Source organism: Euphorbia lathyris, chromosome 1 (assembly GCF_963576675.1).
Source record: "Euphorbia lathyris chromosome 1, ddEupLath1.1, whole genome shotgun sequence".
NCBI classification, from domain to species: domain Eukaryota; kingdom Viridiplantae; phylum Streptophyta; class Magnoliopsida; order Malpighiales; family Euphorbiaceae; genus Euphorbia; species Euphorbia lathyris.
This window is the reverse complement of record NC_088910.1, coordinates 21,605,563-21,626,368: the sequence shown is the minus strand read 5'-3', so window position 1 is coordinate 21,626,368 and position 20,806 is coordinate 21,605,563. Positions and strand designations below refer to the sequence as shown.

Here is a 20,806-nt window from a genome sequence, read left to right as displayed (position 1 = left end):
TTGGTCGCTTGCAATTAGATGACATGTGACCCTTTCTGTTACAATTGTAGCATTTTCCACTGAATTTGGTATTTTTGGATATGCCACCTTTAGGACCCAATATCCGCTTCTTGCCTTTGCCTTTCTTGGAGTTCTCATTTGTCTCCACCATATTTGCCTTAGCCACAGACTGACTAGCCATATTGGAGACTTTCTTCTCCGTGCCTCTATTGTCCTCCTCAATTCGGAGTCGGACAATAAGTTCCTCAACTGTCATTTCCTTTCGCTTATGCTTAAGATAATTTTTGAAATCTTTCCATCCAGGGGGCAATTTTTCTATTATTGCTGCCACTTGGAACGATTCAGAAATTGACATACGTTCGGCATGGATTTCATGGATAATTAGTTGTAAATCTTGCACTTGACTTACAACTTTCTTAGAATCTACCATATTATAATTCAGAAATTGCCCAACTAAGAATTTCTTAGCCCCAGCATCCTCTGATTTATATTTATGGTCCAGAGATTCCCATAATTCCTTTGCCGTTTGCATGACTTGGTAAACACTGTAAAGTGCATCAGTCAAGCCGTTTAAAATATAATTACGGCAAAGGAAGTCAGAATGCTTCCATGCTTCCATTGCATTAAAGGCAGTAGCAGTATCTACCTCATCCTCTCTGATTACAGGAGGATCATCCTTTAAGCATTTAGCCAAATTAAGCATAGTAAGGTAAAATAACATTTTTTGTTGCCACGTTTTAAAATTCACACCTGTGAATTTTTCAGGACGTTCACTGTGGCTGACAGAAGTTGGCATCGATACTGGCAGACGAGCAGGTGGTGGAATCTCCATGTTCTGATTCACATTAGAACTAGTTCCGTTTGTATTCTCAATCTCAACCATTTTTTTTTCTCTGAAACTTCAAACAGATTAAGTTAGAAACAAACAGGAACATAAAATAAACACGAAACAATACTTTAATTAACAATAAAATATAAACTATATATAACGTTGTCTTCCAATCTATCCCAATATAATATGTCAATTATACTCTATTCGTTAAGATAATTTATCATCAAGATATTCCAAGTTTGTCAAGACAATTACGAAAATTGCAGGATCAATTATGAAACTAATTGAACCTCAAATGTTTATTAATTAAAAGAAAAAAAACATAACAACTCTAGCATGTGCAATCAAACCCAACTAATTTCATATTGTGAATAATAAAAATTATCAAAAAAGGTACAGATACACAATGGTATGGATATTGAGGTTCTGAATTAACTTTAAAAATTGGATTCTTAACAAGCTCAATATCATTCAAAACAAAACCATATTTTTTTTGGAAACAAATTAAATGGAAAAGAAGTGCTACATCAGTGTTTTAGAATTTTTAAATCTTCATAGCAATTTTAGAAACAAGTCAAGGCCAATTGCTAAGTTTTCCAATATTGGCAATCAAATCACGTACTGACATACATTGATTAATAACAAAAAAAAAATTATCAAACATAACTCATTTGATATATTGTAACATAACAACAAATTCCGACTTACCTAACAAGCTTACAACATCCTGTAATCAACTATAGAACATTATCTGGCAAACACATATTAACAAATATACTGCAGATTGAAAAACACATACTGTATTTTCAAAAGAAGAACATAGAACATATTATCTTCCTAGTTTTGAAAAAGTAAAATTAATTAAGTACTGTTTACTTTTTCTTCTGTGTATTTATTTGGAAATCACAAAAAAGTAAATCATACGTCTGTCTTAAGAATGTTAGAAAAGATTAATCCAAAATAAACAAACACAGAAAGAAAACATGAACAGTAAACATGAACAGTAAACAGGAAATTAAAAGGAAACAGATAGACAAATCTGAGGCCTGTATTAGCAGTTTCCTTAAGACAGATCTTGCCGCTATTGACAATCGTCTCCCAGGATACAACAGATTACGCAAGCGAACTCTTACCGAGTGTATAATAGCTATCACCGGAGTAGAACAAAACAACAGGTACAGATAGCAGAAATGTTTCAGAGAATAATATTTCAAAAGTATATACAATCTGATAGCTCCATCATGTATATATAGAACTTGAATAGACATGTCTGTTCTTGAATGAACATGACTATTCATGAACGAACGCGACTGTTCATGAACTGACACGACTAATCATGAACGAACACAACTGTTCATGAACAAGGATGACTGTTGGAATTTATACTAATTTCATTTATATATATAAATTTTCCAACAATGTAATGATTGACCGACTCCAATTAACAATTGATCAAAACAATAATAATTACTGGTATATGATGCGGTTTCTCGCGAAACCTCACTAAGGGATAAGTGTACCCCGTCGTTATCAAGTAATAAATTTCTGGTTTAAGTCCAGGTTATCGTCCACGGGATTTATTTCTGCAAGTATCAAGCTACTCGATCTCGGATGTTATCTAGGCTTAGGGGGTTTTGAGTTTGGTTTGTTAAATTAATCTACTCCTAGGTTGAATTGTGCTAATCCTAGCTAAATTATCTAATTCTAACTAAGTTATCTAATTCTAGCTAAGTTATTCTAAGTCTAACTAAATTACTCTACCCCTAATTGATCTTTCATTAATGAAACTATTCGAAGGAACATGGTATGAATGATAATAATAAAGATAGATTATCAAGTCTATTGAATAAAGACCTAATCTAAGTCACTTGTATTCAAGGCGATTAACCCTACTTACCCTCCTGAGGTTCCTAGCGCGTGATTCCCTAAGGCCGAAACTAGGTCTAATGCTCAGTAAATTGGCGCTTAATCAACTAAGAGGTTGTCAATCTCCTAGGCTCTGACTAGGTCAGATTCAGCTCGCAATATGTGCCTACTAGATTTTGGGGCTTTTGAATGAGTTAAACCAATTGAATAAAGCGTAAGACAAGAATTAGACAATAAACATAGAACAAAACAAGAGCTAAATTATTATTAAAGGCGAGATGATTGTCACAAGATACAATAAGACAAGTTCGGCAACTGTATCAAGAGTACAAACATAGAAAGATGAAAGAAGATACAAAAATCCCTTTCAGGGAACCTGTTTACTCTGCAGCTGGCGACTTGATCTTAAGGACGAACCTTAGTAATTCCTCGGTAGAAAGCTTTGAAGGAGCTTCAATGGAGTTTGAGGAAGATGGAGAAGATGGAGAGAAATTACAAGGGGAAAGCTAAAACAATTTACAAAAACGAAAGATATTGAACTACAATTGAAAAACCCTATTTATAGACGCGTCTCGGGCCTCGTTTTGACCTATTTTCGTGTCCTAGTTGGTGTAGGAAGACGTGGGGCCGAACGTGGCTTCATGGGGGGTGGAATTGGTCTTTTTGACCAATTCCCGCAAGTTTGCTCGCCGAGCAGGCGCCTGATGGCCTGCTCGGCGAGCAGGCTCCTGCTCGCCGAGCAGGCCTCTGGCAGCCTGCTCGGCGAGCAGGCCTCCAGAGGCCTGCTCGGCGAGTAGAAATGGCCCGGGGGGCCCTGCTCGTCGAGCGTTTTCGCCCGAAGCACGCTCGATCCAAGCTCGATGAGTTCCGTGACCTTTTTCGTCCGACTTCACACCTGGACACGCATAAAAACTCTGGAAAACATTAGTCCAAAAGCCAAATTGATCCGCCAATCGCTTATTTTAAGCAAACGCTTCGTTTGGCGCGACTTTTGACGGACCAATTAGCTTCAAAAGATAACGGAATTCTAATACACATGCTTTTTCGGCCGTATTTGCCTAAATTGATTACAAAACGAGCCTAAACGACGAAAAGTAAATAGAATGTTCTCAATTCCTAACTAACTCACGCAAAGGCATTTAAATGCGAGAATTGCTCGCTTATTAGCCAAATAAACCTAAAAACCGTCCTAAAACCGTACACAAAGATAGGGGTTTTTGACCCCTATCAAACCTCCTCGCACTTAAAACTTTACTTGTCCCCAAGTAAACTAAAAAACTAAACCCGCCATCACAAGCAAGCTAGAAAACTTCCCAGTTTGACTAGGTGCTTGACACAATTTCGAGCATCTGTAATTATATGCATTCGGAAATACAAAGTAGAGACACGATATCCAAAAGCCGCATTTCAATTACAATAGGTCATAGTTTTAAGCAAAAAGGACACATGTTCAATTAAACGAGCTTGAGGGGATCGCTAAGTAAAACACCTCACCATAGGTAGTTCACTCATTCACACAATTTTTGGTGGCTAAGGTGTTTACTCTCGGCTCATGTTCTTGCTTAGGATTACGTTGATTTTGCACGTTCATCCGAGTTCCTCTACTATGCTATATGACTCCGATGATATCAAAAACAGCCTCTAATTGGGGTTGTAATGTGGTTAGAGGGTTAAAGATACAACAAAGGTTAAATATTCTAGCGCTACAAAAACAGAGTTAAAATGGCTTTAGCAAATATGAAGTGACTGAGCTTCTTTTGGGGTGCTTTCTTGAGACGCTTTTGATTTTTAGGAACTGGGGAATGAAGTTTTGTTTCCCTTTTGTTCGTCTCTTTTCTCTTTTCTTTTCTCTCTTTTTTTCTGTTTTTCTTCCCCCCTTTATTTCTTTTTGGGATAGTGATGCTCATTCACTTCTTGGCCTTTTGGCTTGCTACTGTAATGCCATAAACAAAGATAAAGCGCTAGAAGAAAACAAAGACCCAGTTCGAGCTTTGCAAAAATAAAGGTTAAGTGGCGAACCAATTTGTGGTTCGCAAAAACGGGTTAGAACGAAAGAAAAACCTACAAACTAAAAAAATGTCAGCTCAAAGGGGCTTCCTAGAGTGGATGAAAAAGAAAAACAAGGTAAAGAAAAGGGTTAATTCTAATGAGGCTGATTCATCGTTTATCATCTCAAATCATTGCATGTAGGTTCAACACAGTATTAGGTGCAAAATCTGCAATCTTCCACAAGTCAAAGCATTCACACAAAAATGTCAAGAAAAAGAGATTTTTGATGTTCGCTCTTAGGCTCAAATTCAGCTCACAATTCTTTGGGTTTCAATTTTGTGTTTACTAGTTTTCCCCAAACTCAAGTTTAATATCACATGCCTTCAATTCTTAAGTTATCTACCTAAGTAATGATTTTAGCATTTCTTCAAAAGTAGGGTCTAAATGCAAACTGTAGCTCATGCTTTTACAGATACAAGAGTTGTGTCCTACGCCTAAACTAGTTGTCATGCAATTTTAGATTCGGTTTTCAGCCCTCAAAGACAAATAACGAAGTTTAGATTCGAAGGAGGTTCACGGTTTTAGGTCCTAAACATGCAAAAACATAAATAAAACAAAAATAAAACACCAAAACGCAAACCTAAACTAGACACGACGCAACAAAAATTTAAAAATTTATACAATTTTTGTAAGTTTGTCTACCCCTCCTCCTCACACTAAAAATATGCAATAAGTTCCAACATTGCATCATAAATCATGAAGTACGAGTGTAAAGAGTTAGGGTGGAGAAGACAACTTACTGATCGGCCGGGGGGTATGGCCAAGGCATGTTGTAGCGCTCGCAGTAATCAGCCGCTACGTATTCAAGACCCGAAAGCCTTCGGTCCATATTCTGCTCGAAGTTGGTGAACCGTTGGTCCATCTGTTGAACAGTGTTAAAGGTCCGTAGGTTCAGATCCCGCATTTTTGCCATCATGGTGTTGATGGCTTGGAACTGGGCCTCCGTCCCCGGCGCTTGGTGTTCCCTTTGGTCTCCTGCCGTTGCAGGTTCTTCTTCCTCAGGTTCTTCATCCCTTCTCTGTTGTGGAACTCGTGCTCTTTTCCTTCCTCCTCCGCTGGAGCTTGCTCCTCCAGTTGGGTTCCTGTTTAAAACTTCTTGAAAAGTAGATTTCCCCAAAAACTTGGAGTTTAGTAGAGTAGGATAAATAGCAATTTCGGGATTATCTAAGTTCTTGAATTGGCTCTCAAGTAGGTTGGTAACTAGGTGCCCAAGACCTAGGGAACCACGTTTTCTACTTGTTTGGCTTGAGAAGCCTTCAAATATGGCCTTGACATTGTCCACGGGTTTGTGGTTGGCCACACACCATAATATGAGCAATTCCGTCTTTGAGACTTTATTGCTCTCATTTTTGCCCAACAAGTTATGGGCCACAAACTTGTGGACGAGATTGAGAAGTGGGTCTAGGAGAGCGATTGGGCTAGCAGTCTGGGAGTTAAAGCTTGATATGCCTGTGAGTTGTTCCCAAGCTATATCTTTTGTTAGAGGCTTCTCAAAGTCTGAGATTTCCTCTGGGTGATTATAAACCCCCATTAAGGCTGCTAGTGTGGTAGCATCAAGGCGGTAAGGTTTACCGTTTAGCCTAAAGGAATGCTTCCCACCGCCCAAGGGTAGCTCCTTTTTCCAAGTTGTCAAGAATTCTATGGTAAAATTGTGATAAACCGGAGTCTGGGTTGTGGCTAGTCTATACCAGCCGTGGAATTTGAGGATTTCATTGAAATCCTTTTTTAACCCTAGACTCGATAAATAGGCTTGATCGACAATTACATGTGTAGCAAGGTCTTGCTTGGAAAACCTATCATACAAAAGTCCCTCACGTTCATCAATAAGGCCAAAGGGTGGATCATACTTAGCTTGGAGGCTCTCGTCGAACTCGACCTCCGATTCGGCTTCGTTCTCGATGACGATCTTAGCTTTTCCTTTCCGACCCATATTTCCTGAGGAATAGACCAAAAAATGGAAGAGTTAGAAAATATTTACAAGCTTCAACATAAACCCCCAATAAACCATTCATAGGCACAATCATAGTTTTAGGCACTTAGGGACTAAATCATAAGTATTTGGTCCCTAAGTGTTTTACCCGAAATTCACAAAATTCATGCAAAATTGAAGATACCCAATGACTAAAACATAAAAAGAATGCAATTCACATCTTTTTTGACAAGTTTCTAACTATAAATTGAATAGTTGAACTTTGAGCTAAAATGAGGATTTTGCCCAAATTGAGCAATTTCTCCAAATATTCACAAATTGAGAATAGAAATCACACCCAAACTATAGATTAATCATTATGTTAACATAAATTGCAAGGAAATCAAGAATTTAGAAGCAAACAAGACATTAATTTGAGAAAAGGGAAAAAATCCAAAACTTAGGTTTTTTTCAAACCTCAAAAATTATCACCCTAAGCTAAAATCTAAACCTATAAACATGTTAGAAATAAAAAATAGGTAAAGATTCATACCTTATATCTTGAATTCGGGTTAGAATGAAGAAATTGGGGGGTTAGGTTTTGAAGAAGCAAAAGAGAAGAAGAATGGAAGAATGATAAAAAAGAAAAGAAAGAAGAGAGAAGGGAAGAAGAAGGTGGGGAAGGGGATAATGAGTCATCCCCCCCCCCCCCCCTCTTTTTTTTTCTTTCTTACTCTTTTCTTTCTTTTATTTTATTTATTTATATATTTTTTTTTTTGGCTCGGGATTTTTAAAATCCAAAACAGCCCGTGTCGGCTGAGCCGGCTGGCTCGGCCGACCAGCCCGGCGAGCTGGGCAGTGCCCAACTCGCCTGGCTTGGACGAAATTCCCTTTTTTTTTTTTTGAAGAGTGCGGGAGAACAAAGTTTGACAGTAAAAACAAACGAGATCAAAATTCAATTAACCAAAATATTAAAAGGAAATAAGAGCAAAAATAAAAAGAAAAGAAAATGCAGAATCAAATTGTTCAAACTTTGGATGAAAACCGAGGAGAACCCGATTTCTCCCCCTTACTCAATCCTTTCTTAGGATCTTTGGGTTCTTCTCCGTTGTGCTCGAGAGAGAACCCTGTGGCCTTTCCTGCCTGTCCCTATTAATCTGAGCCACCTGGTTGCTCAAGTCCTTGCAGAAGGCTTCGTTGTTGGCAAGCCTAGCTGAGATCTCCTTCAGAAGAGTGATCACTTCGTCAGATTCCTTAGGATGTTGCACTGGCCCTTGATTTTACTGTTGGTATGGGGGCATGCCAAGCCCCTGCTCTCTATGCTCTTGAACAAATCCGCTAGGAGGTCGGACCACATTCTGATTTGAATTCCCGTAAGAGAGGTTCGGGTGCTAAGGCCTCCTGTAGTTGCCATTGTTGTTGTAGGAGTTGTAATTGTTGGGGTTACCGTTATTGTAGTTCTGATTGTATCTCGGCTGTCCCCCAACGTAATTGACCATCTCCACCCCATCTCCAGTGAAGGGGCTACCTGCTTGACAATCCTTACCATTGTGGTCGCCGCCACAGTGCACGCATGTGGGAGGTCGGCTGAGCGTAGCCAACAGTACATCCATCTTCCTACTCAAATCTGCAACAGCTGGATTTTGTTCCTGTTCTTCCACGGCAAATACCCGCTGCCTAGTGGGGCCGGCGAGCTTCTGTTCTTGCCACTGCACACTCTTTCTGGCCAGCTCATTAATCATGTCATATGCCTCTGCTGCTGTCTTTCTAAACAAATCTCCACCCGCTGCGGAGTCAACAATGGCTCTGTTGGTGGGTGTCAGTCCGTGATAAAAGACGCTCACTAACTGATGCTTGGGTATGTCATGATGAGGGCACATGCGCAGCATTTTCCGGAATCGAGTCCAAGATGTGTGGAGCGCCTCATGCTCGGGTTGGTGGAAGGATGTGATCTCACCCCTGAGCATTGCTGTTTTTGAGGGAGGGAAGTAGTAGGACAAGAATTCCTTCTCCAACCCTGCCCATGTTGTGATTGAACCAGGCTCCAGTGTTCTCAGCCATTCCAAAGCTTGCCCCGTCAGAGAGAATGGGAAAAGTTTCAACCTAGCAGCATCTTGGGGGACCCCGTTGGTCCTTGCAGTGTCTGCGCACATTAGGAAGCGATCCAGATGATCATTCGGGCTTTCATGTGCTTCTCCTCCAAACAAACCAGTCTGTTGGATCAAGTGAATTATTCCAGACTTGATTTCGTATGTGTTTGCCTGAATGTTTGGAGCAGCAATGCCTGACAGATGCTGATGTCGATGCGGTGCCAGGATCTCACTCATCAGACGAGTGTCGGTTTCTGGTCCGGTGTTCTCAAGGTTCCGCTCATTGTTTCCTTCATTGTCAGTCATCTTGAGAGGCTTGATAGGCTCGATGATCTCGTCTTACTTCAGCTTTCCGATCTGTTTGCTCCTGCGAAGAGTACGTTCAAGTTCAGGGTTAAGAGGGACAACCGGTATTTTTGCTGATCTCGTAGGCATACGCTGAGAAAAGATAAATAGAGAAATAAATGAAAGCTGAAAGGAAATCATACAAATCATACAGTTTTGTACAAGCATAAGAATGGTACAGATAAACATATACAGACACGTATAGGTAAAGTCGATAGCTACATGTTCGTACAAACGAATACACACAAAGCGTAAGTATAAACAAGGATGGCTATCATAAATGAGTATATATAAATAAGTGTATACAAACAAGTATAAACGGTATAAGTATGTAATACAAAGAATCATGATTATAAACAAGTATATATGATATTAACAAGGAAAGTATTCACAAAGAATGCCTAAACTAACAAGTCGACCTTTGGTTCGATATTGCAGAAGAAATAAATCCCCGGCAACGGCGCCAAAAACTTGCTGCGGTTTCTCGCGAAACCTCACTAAGGGATAAGTGTACCCCGTCGTTATCAAGTAATAAATTTCTGGTTTAAGTCCAGGTTATCGTCCACAGGATTTATTTCTGCAAGTATCAAGCTACTCGATCTCGGATGTTATCTAGGCTTAGGGGGTTTTGAGTTTGGTTTGTTAAATTAATCTACTCCTAGGTTGAATTGTGCTAATCCTAGCTAAATTATCTAATTCTAACTAAGTTATCTAATTCTAGCTAAGTTATTCTAAGTCTAACTAAATTACTCTACCCCTAATTGATCTTTCATTAATGAAACTATTCGAAGGAACATGGTATGAACGATAATAATAAAGATAGATTATCAAGTCTATTGAATAAAGACCTAATCTAAGTCACTTGTATTCAAGGCGATTAACCCTACTTACCCTCCTGAGGTTCCTAGCGCGTGATTCCCTAAGGCCGAAACTAGGTCTAAGGCTCAGTAAATTGGCGCTTAATCAACTAAGAGGTTGTCAATCTCCTAGGCTCTGACTAGGTCAGATTCAGCTCGTAATATGTGCCTACTAGATTTTGGGGCTTTTGAATGAGTTAAACCAATTGAATAAAGCGTAAGACAAGAATTAGACAATAAACATAGAACAAAAAAAGAGCTAAATTATTATTAAAGACGAGATGATTGTCACAAGATACAATAAGACAAGTTCAGCAACTGTATCAAGAGTACAAACATAGAAAGATGAAAGAAGATACAAAAATCCCTTTCAGGGAACCTGTTTACTCTGCAGCCGGCGACTTGATCTTAAGGACGAACCTTAGTAATTCCTCGGTAGAAAGCTTTGAAGGAGCTTCAATGGAGTTTGAGGAAGATGGAGAAGATGGAGAGAAATTACAAGGGAAAAGCTAAAACAATTTACAAAAACGAAAGATATTGAACTACAATTGAAAAACCCTATTTATAGATGCGTCTCGGGCCTCGTTTTGACCTATTTTCGTGTCCTAGTTGGTGTAGGAAGACGTGGGACCGAACGTGGCTTCGTGGGGGGCGGAATTGGTCTTTTTGACCAATTCCCGCAAGTTTGCTCGGCGAGCAGGCATAGCCTCCTCGGCGAGCAGAAATGGCCCGGGGGGCCCTGCTCGCCGAGCGTTTTCGCCCGAAGCGCGCTCGATCCAAGCTCGATGAGTTCCGTGACCTTTTTCGTCCGACTTCACACCTGCACACGCATAAAAACTCCGGAAAACATTAGTCCAAAAGCCAAATTGATCCGCCAATCGCTTATTTTAAGCAAACGCTTCGTTTGGCGCGACTTTTGACGGACCAATTAGCTTCAAAAGATAACGGAATTCTAATACACATGCTTTTTCGGCCGTATTTGCCTAAATTGATTACAAGACGAGCCTAAACGACGAAAAGTAAATAGAATGTTCTCAATTCCTAACTAACTCACGCAAAGGCATTTAAATGCGAGAATTGCTCGCTTATTAACCAAATAAACCTAAAAACCGTCCTAAAACCGTACCCAAAGATAGGGGTTTTTGACCCCTATCAGTATATATATACAAGGATCATTCTCATTGTAGTTTGTGATTTCCATTTGTGAATCTCCTTTCAAAAATCAAATTCAACATCAAATTTCCATCTATTCACAATCACATGAGTGAAATCGTGATGAGTGAGCAGAGTATAAACAAATTATGGAGCAAGGTACATAAAACGAGCACACTAGCATGCATGATGAAGCATTTGGTGATGGATACACTACCATTTATGATGAAACAAGTCCATCACAATAAGACATTACAAATGTGGAAGATGGTCCACAAATGGGATGTCATATCCAACTCACAAAAGGGTTTTTTAGTGTATATAAACAACATTAGTTCAAAAGGTTTTTCTATTATAATATTATCCACAAACAAAAGAAAGTAAAGACTTTCAGCTGTGATAGAGAGAAGTTAAACGCAGATTAGAAAAAGTTAAAGGTAAATTGGAAAGTTAAAATTAGTGCAGCACTAAAAAAATAGTCTTTGAGTAGTTAAATCTCAAAATGACGAACACAACCACGCATTGCATCCAGAATTGAGAAGAATGATATCGAGTGAAAGGAATTTGACTATCTAAGTGAAGCGACAATTAGAAGCCACCGATATAGCTTGGATAAGGATATCCAAGAGCATTTGAATGTTGCAAGTTCAAAGTGGTGGACCATGAAATTTTGGCGCCTCACTAAGAGATCGTAGTAATTTGATTAATAATAGAGTGTGACTAAAGCTAGGTGTGGAGATGGTGATGCAATTAATAAATTGTTCTTTGATTTGTAGTAGAAAAATTATTAAAAGTGAATAAAAATGATTGATTGACTAATAATTAATAATTGGATAATTAAATAAATATTAATGAATTAACTGCAAATTATCAATATATTAATAATAATTATTTGAATAATTATTATTAATTCAGCAACAGAAGGTCAGCAATAGGAGGTCACTGATCGGCAACAATGTCGACTGTTTGTCGCAGAATAGCAAACTGTTGTTCCAAGAAGACAAAAAATGGCAGAAAAATGTAAAGGAAAGTTAAAATGAAACGAAACAAGTTGCAAATAAAAGAGACAGGCTTTTAAAACCTTCATAAATTACTTTCTGAGCCTTTATCCAGTTTGTTCGTGAGATAGATTCCCGAACACAAAATTCCAGAAACCCGAGCAGCAACCCGACCCCTATGAAAATGATCAGAATGCATCCAAAAAGTTTGGAAAATGATTCCAAATGTGTTTGAAATCGATTTGCAATTGAAATGAATGAGTTTTAAACCCGAAATTGTTTCTGGAAGTTTTACTGTAACTTCAGAAACTCAAATACAGTTATCAGAATATGTTAGATACAATCACACCATGTTTCACTAGTGTTTGTGTTTGTGTTTGATTTTCTGTAAGAATTCACTCAAAATGATATCAAAATGCATGATCTTCTTCTTCCCCACTTTTTTCTTTATGTAAACCTTTTTTTCTTTAAAAAATGTTAGTGGAAGTTTTCTGCCTTTTGTATTAGAAACTTAGGCAGGAAACTGCTAGATACGAATTGAAAACTACTGTTAACCACAAATATCACGGATTGGCTATGATGTGGAGAAATGACAATGTACAGTTTTGATCCATAAAAATAATAGAGTTTTAGAAAACTAAGATTTATAAATTCTGAAGTTCGGGTCCTAACTCATGTTTCCGTAACGTGAAATCCACCTACAACAATGGTACGAAGGTAATATTGTCTCATCACTCACATTGATTTTGGTTGAAAATCGAATCAACTTCGATTCACCATCCACGTATGTCATGGCTTTTTCCTCTATTTTCCATTGGTCATTCCATATGATCACACACACACAAAATGGTCGGTTAACATATCACTACTGTTGAAAAACAAATTGGTTCGCAGTTCAAACAACTGCGGAACAAGATAGAAGAAATGTACAACTGCGAAGTTAATTTGTTTTGCAGTTAAGTTAACTGTGAACTCTATTCTTATAAATCTTATAACTAACTGCGAACTCATCGGGTTAGATAAATCTTTCAAATTTCAATCTCAAATGTGCAAACTAACTTAAAATACAAAGAACTAACTTATATAAAAGAATTTATGTATATAAAATCAACAAAATACTTACCTGAAGAGTTTGGATCTTTGATTAATGTATGAAATTGAAGTTGGATTGTAAAAAATGGGAAGTGAAATGAAGTGAAGAGTAATGTTCCTCAAAAAATTGATTGAGTGATAATATATATAATAAATGTATTTCGGAAAAGTTAACTTTAATTTTTTTTTGGTAAACATGAAAAGAAAAAACACAAAAAAGACTAAGGCAGAATCATCCTCGGAAAGCTAACACCTAAAAAGTCATCTAACAGCAGCTTTCGAACCTCCTGTGGCGGGAAAGAAAGAACAAAGACTCTGAAGTCAAAATCATGAGCCATACCAGCCAAACAATCAGCAATCTGATTCTGCTCCCGAAAAACATGACGAACCTGAACACACTCAAAGTTCCTGATAAGATGCTTAATACCTTTAAATAGATTCCGACCAATACAACCAGCAACGCCATCTCCATTAAGAGCTTCCACAATCTCGGAATTATCTGATTCAATCTCAATCAAACGGTGACCCTTATTTGAAGCAAGAGAGATATCAGAGAAGAGCCCCCAAAGCTCCGCATCATAGGAGGACCCTTCAGCCACCCAATCCCCATTACTGTCATGAATGACTCCGCCAGCCGAAATGGATCCGTCACTGATCCTTGAGCCATCGGTATTAAGTTTAAGCCACCCCACAATAGGCCTCATCCAGTGAACGTTAGTCTCAACACGAGAAGGTCCACAACTGCCTTCCCCCGAGTTATTCCATGACGCCTGAAAATCACAAACAGTCGAATGGATTACCAACAAAAAATTTGAGGGGATTTCCTCTTTTCTATCAAACACAAAATAATTACGCCACCGCCACAAGAGCCAGCAGCAAGTGATAAAAGTAATTTGTCAATTATTAATAGAGTTTAGCTTCTTATCTCAGAGGCACCACGAAAACCAGTTTAGATCCGGTTTTGCAAAGAAGACAAGCATCAGGCGAGTCGGAACAAGGTATCGCCATACATCCCCATTCTACTGACAGTCACGGAGCGTGTGAATTATATTCTCAAATAATAAGAAGTAGTAGAATTGGTCTAAATATATAAACAAATCTCTCAATTGGATCAGTTTTATAATTTACCAAAAAAAAAAAACGATAATTGTTATGTTGAATTTAAAATTAAACTACTAGAAATATTAGAGGTTAAACGATCTTCTTCCTAATTTAATACAGAAAACCCCTAGAGAAAGAAAGAAAAAAAATACCGCCAAATCAAATCGATCGCTCATTGCAAAGGGGACACGATTCAAGGTAGAATTGACCAATCGATTCCCAAATTCTTTCAATTTCTTTGAGCATAACATGGAGTTCCAGTAGAAATCAACCCTACATAGAGACAGACATTTGAGGTCTCTAAAGATTCTCCCTTTCTCTTTAGGTCTAGAAATGGAGAATATGCAGTTTGCAGAGGAACTGGTGAAGGAGTTTCTTGTTTTTAGAGGTTTTACAAGTACTCTACAAGCTTTAGAGACGGAATTATCTACTGATATTGGGAAAGGATTTCAAGTGGACAAGATAATGGACTTGATCTTCTCTATATACATTCCCAAGTTTCAGTCAGATAAACTGGTTGGTCTTCTTAGTTTCTTCAAGAAGTGTTTTTCTTCCTTATCTGAAGCTGCACTTATTTCTACTCTGGCCAAATTAGAGGTTTCTATTCTTCGTTATTACATTGTTTACGCGATGCAATCAAGGAGGAAAGATAAGGTGGTGGAATTTTTTGAAATTCATGGGAATGGTTTGCTTCAAAGAAGTGATGATTGGACTCCGTGGTTTGGTGAGTTCGTTTTAATTTAGTTTTGTATTCTGTTTCAGTAGATTTAAAAAAAAAAAAAAATTATTTGATGGAGCTTATCTTGTAGCTATCCCTTATTTGAAGAACCCTAGCTTGGATACTCAGTTTCGGGTTTTTTTCTCAAAGGAATGGTATGAGGCATTGCGTCTTTCTGTGAGGAACTTTTTCAGTGAGGTCTTCAATGGTACTCATATCCTTTTGAATGGTGTTGCACTGTCAAAAAAATTGTTTTATTTCCTTTCTCAATTAACTGATGTTGCTAATGCCTACTGATTTCAAAGAATGTATCCTTAACTAAATCACGCATCCCTGCCCTGTTGAAGATCAGTTCAGAAAAGAACACAATCAACCATCTGAAGAAGGATATTAAGCAACTCAATATGAAGCTATCAGAACTTCAGGCTTTACTAGAGGAGAAAGAGGCTCAATTATGCCGATTAAGGAGGTATATAGGATCTTCTTCTCTTGAGAATGTTGTGTTGTGGTTGCTATGTTGTCACCACTTATTATGAGAGTAAAATCTGTTTTTTGACTCATTAGTGCAAGTAATGCTGGACCAATAGTGGATGTTAATGTGGAACAAGCCAAATCACCTACATTAAGTGCTTCACATGAAGAACATGCCACAAAGATTATGAAAGCTACTCCATCTATGGGTGAAGCAGAGCAGGCTCAGTGTGTGGCCACTATCATCAAAGACAAATCAGTATTGGCCACATCCAATGCTGCCAATGAATCCAGTTCCACAGAAAGAAATGATGTTGAAGAGCGTAAAAGTAGTGATGCCATTCAGATGATCCATGGTGCCCCTTACAATGGTAGGTAACTATGCATTATATTTCTTTTATCAATTGATAGTTGCTATCATGGGAGTATGGTAAGGATGAGGATGTTTGAGTATAATGGCTCAAATAGGAGGAACATAATCTCGAGTAGAAGAAATAAGAGTGTCAAGTCAGAGCTTAGGCTAGTTAACGTGTTTAAATGCAGGTAAATCAATACTGCATTAATATGTAGGGAAATCAGATTTTTTTAATATTTTGCTTGTTCTGCCTCAATTTGTTAGCTTGGTATTTGATTTATCTTTCTTATAGTTTTCTGCCAATTAAGTGATAATTATATCTTTTGAAGGAGATAATGGTAGAGAATTGATGTGCGAAGAAGAATTCCCTGAAGTGAAAGTAGACTTCCAGGTGAACTTGCCTTATGAAGACGATCATAGATTATATAATGCTTCCAGTCTTTGTGTATCTCATTATCTAACTGCTCTTTAATTCTTCATTGGTTGTAACCTTATCAAAACTGTGGTTCTTTTTAGGAGACATTTTTAGGTCACACAAGTCCAATAAGTCGATGCCGTTTTTCGGCTTCTGGGAACAATATAGCTAGTGCTTCAGTTGATGGAACAGTCAGGTATTTATCAGGAAAGTGTATGATATTAAAGCATAGGCTTAGTCAGTCTTGTTGTTGTTATTGTTTAATAGCACAATTGTTTGCTGACTTCGTAGTTGCTTTTTCCTTCACTCTCCATTCATTTTTTTGACAAAGGATATGGACATACGACTCAACAACTCCAACATCTAGGAATGCCACCATATATTGTGGGGCAGAGATTATGTCTCTTGATTGGGAGTGTAAATCTGATCGTTTGGTATGTATGAAGTCATTTTCTACTACGATACATATGGTTTGATAGATAAATTGTTGAATATGGGGTTTGTAATTCCTGTTGTTACATTATGTATTTTTTGGCAAAAGCTTCTCATAGGCACAGCTGATGGAGGTATCAAAGCATGGAATGTTGATGCAAAGCGTGTCGTTTGCGATCTCACTACAAGTGAAGCATTTCCTAGGTATTTAACTAAATAATTAGCCTTAAGATCCTGCTCTTCTTCCATCTCTGTTCATGCTATTCTTGTTCTATGCAGTGTCTTGGATTTGAAGTGCAGTCCTGTAGAACCAGTTTTTGTTTCTGCAGCTGCATCCAGAAGGTAACTTTTTGGAACTTTGTATTGTTGAACTAATGTCCTTGAATATAGATTTTATATGCTTTAAGTGAAGATTTGTCAAGTATAAGTCCTTGTCTTACCAAAATGCATGTAAGCCAAGCATATGTAGTTGGTTCTAAACTTTAACCCAGTTATTTTTCTACTCCATGAATTAAAGTATATGTAATTTTGACCAAGATAATTGCATTGTTGTATACTATTCCCCTGGATCTGTTATATACAGTACCCTTCAGCCTGCTGTCCCTAGGCAGTTGAATGCATCAATCACTAAATCATGACCTAATAGAAACTCCACAAACTCGCAAACAACAAATCAAATATAATCGCTAAGAAGAGAAAGAGTCTGTTATGATTTATGATTTCTGTAATACTAGCAGAAATAGTCAGAGTAGAAAACAGGAAATAAGAAAAACAAAAGAGCAATCAAAGGAAACTTATATGCAAACATAACCAGGATATTCTCCCTGTTCTCCGATTAGAGCTCAGAGACCTCAAAAATGCTCATAATATTCCATAATGCCTCCTCCAGTAATTATCTGTCAATATAGCTAGGTTGCCACTCTGTTACGCCTCACATCACCCCAGGAACAACTAGCTTCTTCTATTCCTTGTTTACATGTTTCCCATACTGATTCCTTGAGTACCTTTCCATATCTTGGGTCCATGAGATAGTTGGCCCAATAATTTCCCCTTATTTGGAATTTCAGCCCCTTCTCTATCATGACCCCTGAAACACCTTCTTAAACAAAGGAGGGGAGGTTGGAAAAAACTTAAGTCTAATGTCAAGCCTGCTAGTTGGTAGCTCACAGCCATATCTGGAAGAAAATAGATAATCCCAAAATCTATTGTTCTCACATCCTCCTGACTTTCCTGTGTCTGTATATTATTCCACTCTCTCTCTCTGGAGTTTGTGGTGCTTCAGTGGGATGCTACAATTTAACTTGTAATGAGCTAGATCTTTTATTCTCTGATGGTATGATGTTTGAGTAATTCAATTCCTATTATACAATATCTCTTCAGTCCATTCTCTCTCGTCATTGCGTATTTGTGCTGGAAATTACTAGAACTTTACTGTAATTGCAGGCCTGGGTCAAACTATCTTGACAGCCTGGGATTTGCATCCTTAACTGTATGGAACATGAAGACATGGAGAGCTGTGGTATGGGCTTGTTTATTTTCAGATCATTGTCTGTGAGTGCAGTGGCACATGAATTGATCCTTAATTTCAAATTTATTGAAGACAGTTCTTCCGCTTGGTGAAGATCCACCTGCAATTACTTCTCTATGCTTCAATCACAATGGAAAGATTTTAGCTGCTGCTGCAACTGATGGAATGATTCACATGTTTGGTATCCTTGATAATTTTATAGCATGGAATGATGGAATGCTTATCTTTTTTCTTGCTTGGTGGAAATCCAGTTTTGGGTTTAAGACCCCTAAACTTAACCTTGGGGAAAGAATTTCTGAAATATATTGCTGAAAAAAAATTAATTTGCCTTCACCCTTCTACCGCTACTTTGCCATCGTGGTTAAAAGAGTGGCCTAGTCATTTAAACATGCTGCATCTTAACTAGTCAAAGACATGTCTGCGGGTCTACAAATTACTGGCTGGCCTGCTCATGATTCTGCCATCAACTCTATTCTTTTCGGGCCTGACGAGACAAGCATCTTCAGTTTGGGTTCAGATGGAAAGGTAATTGATATCTTACGTCATAGGTTTTGGCTTGAAATGTTGCTATTGTTTATTAACCATCCGGTTTATTCTTGGGACCGGATATTCATTTTTTACTGTTCCTTGATATGGTAATCTATGTGTACTTGTTTCCATATTTTACCAATTTCGCAGAACCTGATTAGGTTTATTTTGGTGATATCAGATTTTCGAATGGAGTTTGCAAAATCAAGGCCATATCCTTTGGTCAAGGAGTTGTAACAGGTACTTCCACTTTTTTTTATCTATGGGTCATGCCATAGCTTTTGATGCCAACTTATTAGGACATGGGAGGACTACCAATAGCTAAGCAAGTTTATTAGGACAAGAAATCAGGTTACAAAATATATCGACATGAAAAGTTCAAACCGAGCTGGAACCCATCAAAATATGATAGTAATAAGACCACATATCCAATTGCTATTATTTAATAACTTCAATAATCATTCCTAAAAATGATGTAGTTGTAGTAGTCACGTGTTTTCTCTGCTTGATGAGAGTAAAATTTCGAATTTTCTCAATACGCATCTTAAAATCAAATCATCCGTATGCAGTGTCCTGAGTGATTCTCAGTACATGTATGCAGGTTGGTTTCCATTTCTTCGGTTCACGCTGCCATACTCGCATCTTAACATGTTGATTTTTTACCTATAGAAGGAACCTAATAATGAATTTGATTCTGTAGATTCTGTGATCCAGAGACCTCCAAACATATGAAACATGAAATGACTTTGGATGCAAATGGGAGGAGACTGTTGGTAACATCTGGTGCAGTAAGGGCACCCATTTACGAGGTGAATCCCTCTCTCTCCTTTCCGAAATTATTGTGTTACATTGCTCCCGCCCGACTCTCCTGTCTCAGAACTACTTTCCCCGACGAGGATAGACGGAACATCCTTGTCTGCTTGCTAAATATGTAGATTTGATGCTGTTAAATCCCGTGGTTTATGATAATGAAAAGTTCTTGCTTTATTAACTTGGCTCAGGTTCGAGGATATATGAATGGTTTGAGAACCCTACCACACACTGCTGCTATAACAACTGTGGACTGGCACCCAACATTACCCGTTTTCTTGACTGGCTCAGCTGATAACTCGGTTCGAGTAACGTCGTTGTTATGACCATTCCCTGCGTTGATGGATTTGTTGTATGCTTGCTTAAGCTATAAGAGTTGGCATGAAATGCGTTTTCAATATCAGCATGAATCTTGGAGCTGAATATATTTTTTTGAGGATGAAATGAGTTTCATATGTTGTAATTTGTTCAATTGTGTCTATTTGTATTATAATGCAATTTTCAATTTTTTTTATTAACGATCTCCCCTTTGTTGTGCTTATTCAATTAGTTATGCAGTCACTCGGGGGGCTCAAAATGGCCCAAATGAATTTAGTCCAAATCGAATAATTGAATTTTAGATATCAACTCAGTCTGTTCGTAAAATCTGGATTAATTTGCTAAATAATGCTAACTTCGGGCTTAGTGATATTTAAAATTTGATTTGGACCAAATTGATTGCTTACCAATTTTAGAGATCATTTTGACTCTTAATTCAGTTATGTAATTTGTTAATAATTTGACAAGAGCTACCTTTCCAAGATTCAATCTTAGATGAGATTTTACTTTTGATTTTTGAGATTTTTCTTAATCATGTAGTTCACTAATTTAGATAGTCAACGTTCTAACTCTTCTAGCAAGTATATATTATTATCAATTTCTTTTTAATCTCTTTAAACGAAAAGAATTCCAGATCAGCTTTTTCTTTCTCTGGGAAAAAAAAAAGCTGTCTTCTAGATTATGTAATTATATGCAACTTGTACATACATATTTGAATCATACCAACTCTACAAGAAAAGGGAGAAAAAAAAACAAAAAAAAAAAAACATTTCCCATCACAGACAAATCTTCACAATATTGGCTTAATTCTTGGCATCACAAAAATACTTTTCCTTGCCTTGTGCAGGAACTGGAAAAAGGCAAATCTCCAAGAAGGCAGCAGAAGCAGTAGCACTGTCCCATAACCTACACTGAATCCACATCCCATACCAACATAAAA

General features: G+C 37.8%; 2 protein-coding genes across 2 annotated transcripts; one reads left to right on the top strand and one right to left on the bottom strand.

Moving 5' to 3' along the window:
* Positions 1-3,508: 3,508 nt before the first annotated feature.
* LOC136222082 (uncharacterized) lies at positions 3,509-7,285 on the bottom strand. The gene is made up of 2 exons (XM_066009588.1): positions 7,210-7,285; positions 3,509-6,682 (listed from the first exon to the last, which is right to left on the bottom strand). The coding sequence occupies exon 2, from the start codon at positions 6,675-6,677 to the stop codon at positions 5,484-5,486; it is 1,194 nt and encodes a 397-aa protein (XP_065865660.1). The 5' UTR covers positions 6,678-6,682; positions 7,210-7,285; the 3' UTR covers positions 3,509-5,483.
* A 7,113-nt stretch (positions 7,286-14,398) lies between these two features.
* LOC136224477 (uncharacterized) lies at positions 14,399-20,071 on the top strand. Its single transcript, XM_066012826.1, has 15 exons — positions 14,399-15,015; positions 15,101-15,223; positions 15,337-15,478; positions 15,574-15,851; positions 16,165-16,226; positions 16,352-16,446; positions 16,582-16,684; positions 16,792-16,886; positions 16,962-17,024; positions 18,126-18,201; positions 18,283-18,391; positions 18,623-18,735; positions 18,920-18,978; positions 19,439-19,547; positions 19,740-20,071. Exons 1-15 carry the CDS (start codon positions 14,625-14,627, stop codon positions 19,872-19,874), a joined length of 1,953 nt encoding a protein of 650 aa, XP_065868898.1. The 5' UTR covers positions 14,399-14,624; the 3' UTR covers positions 19,875-20,071.
* The last annotated feature ends 735 nt before the right edge of the window (positions 20,072-20,806 follow it).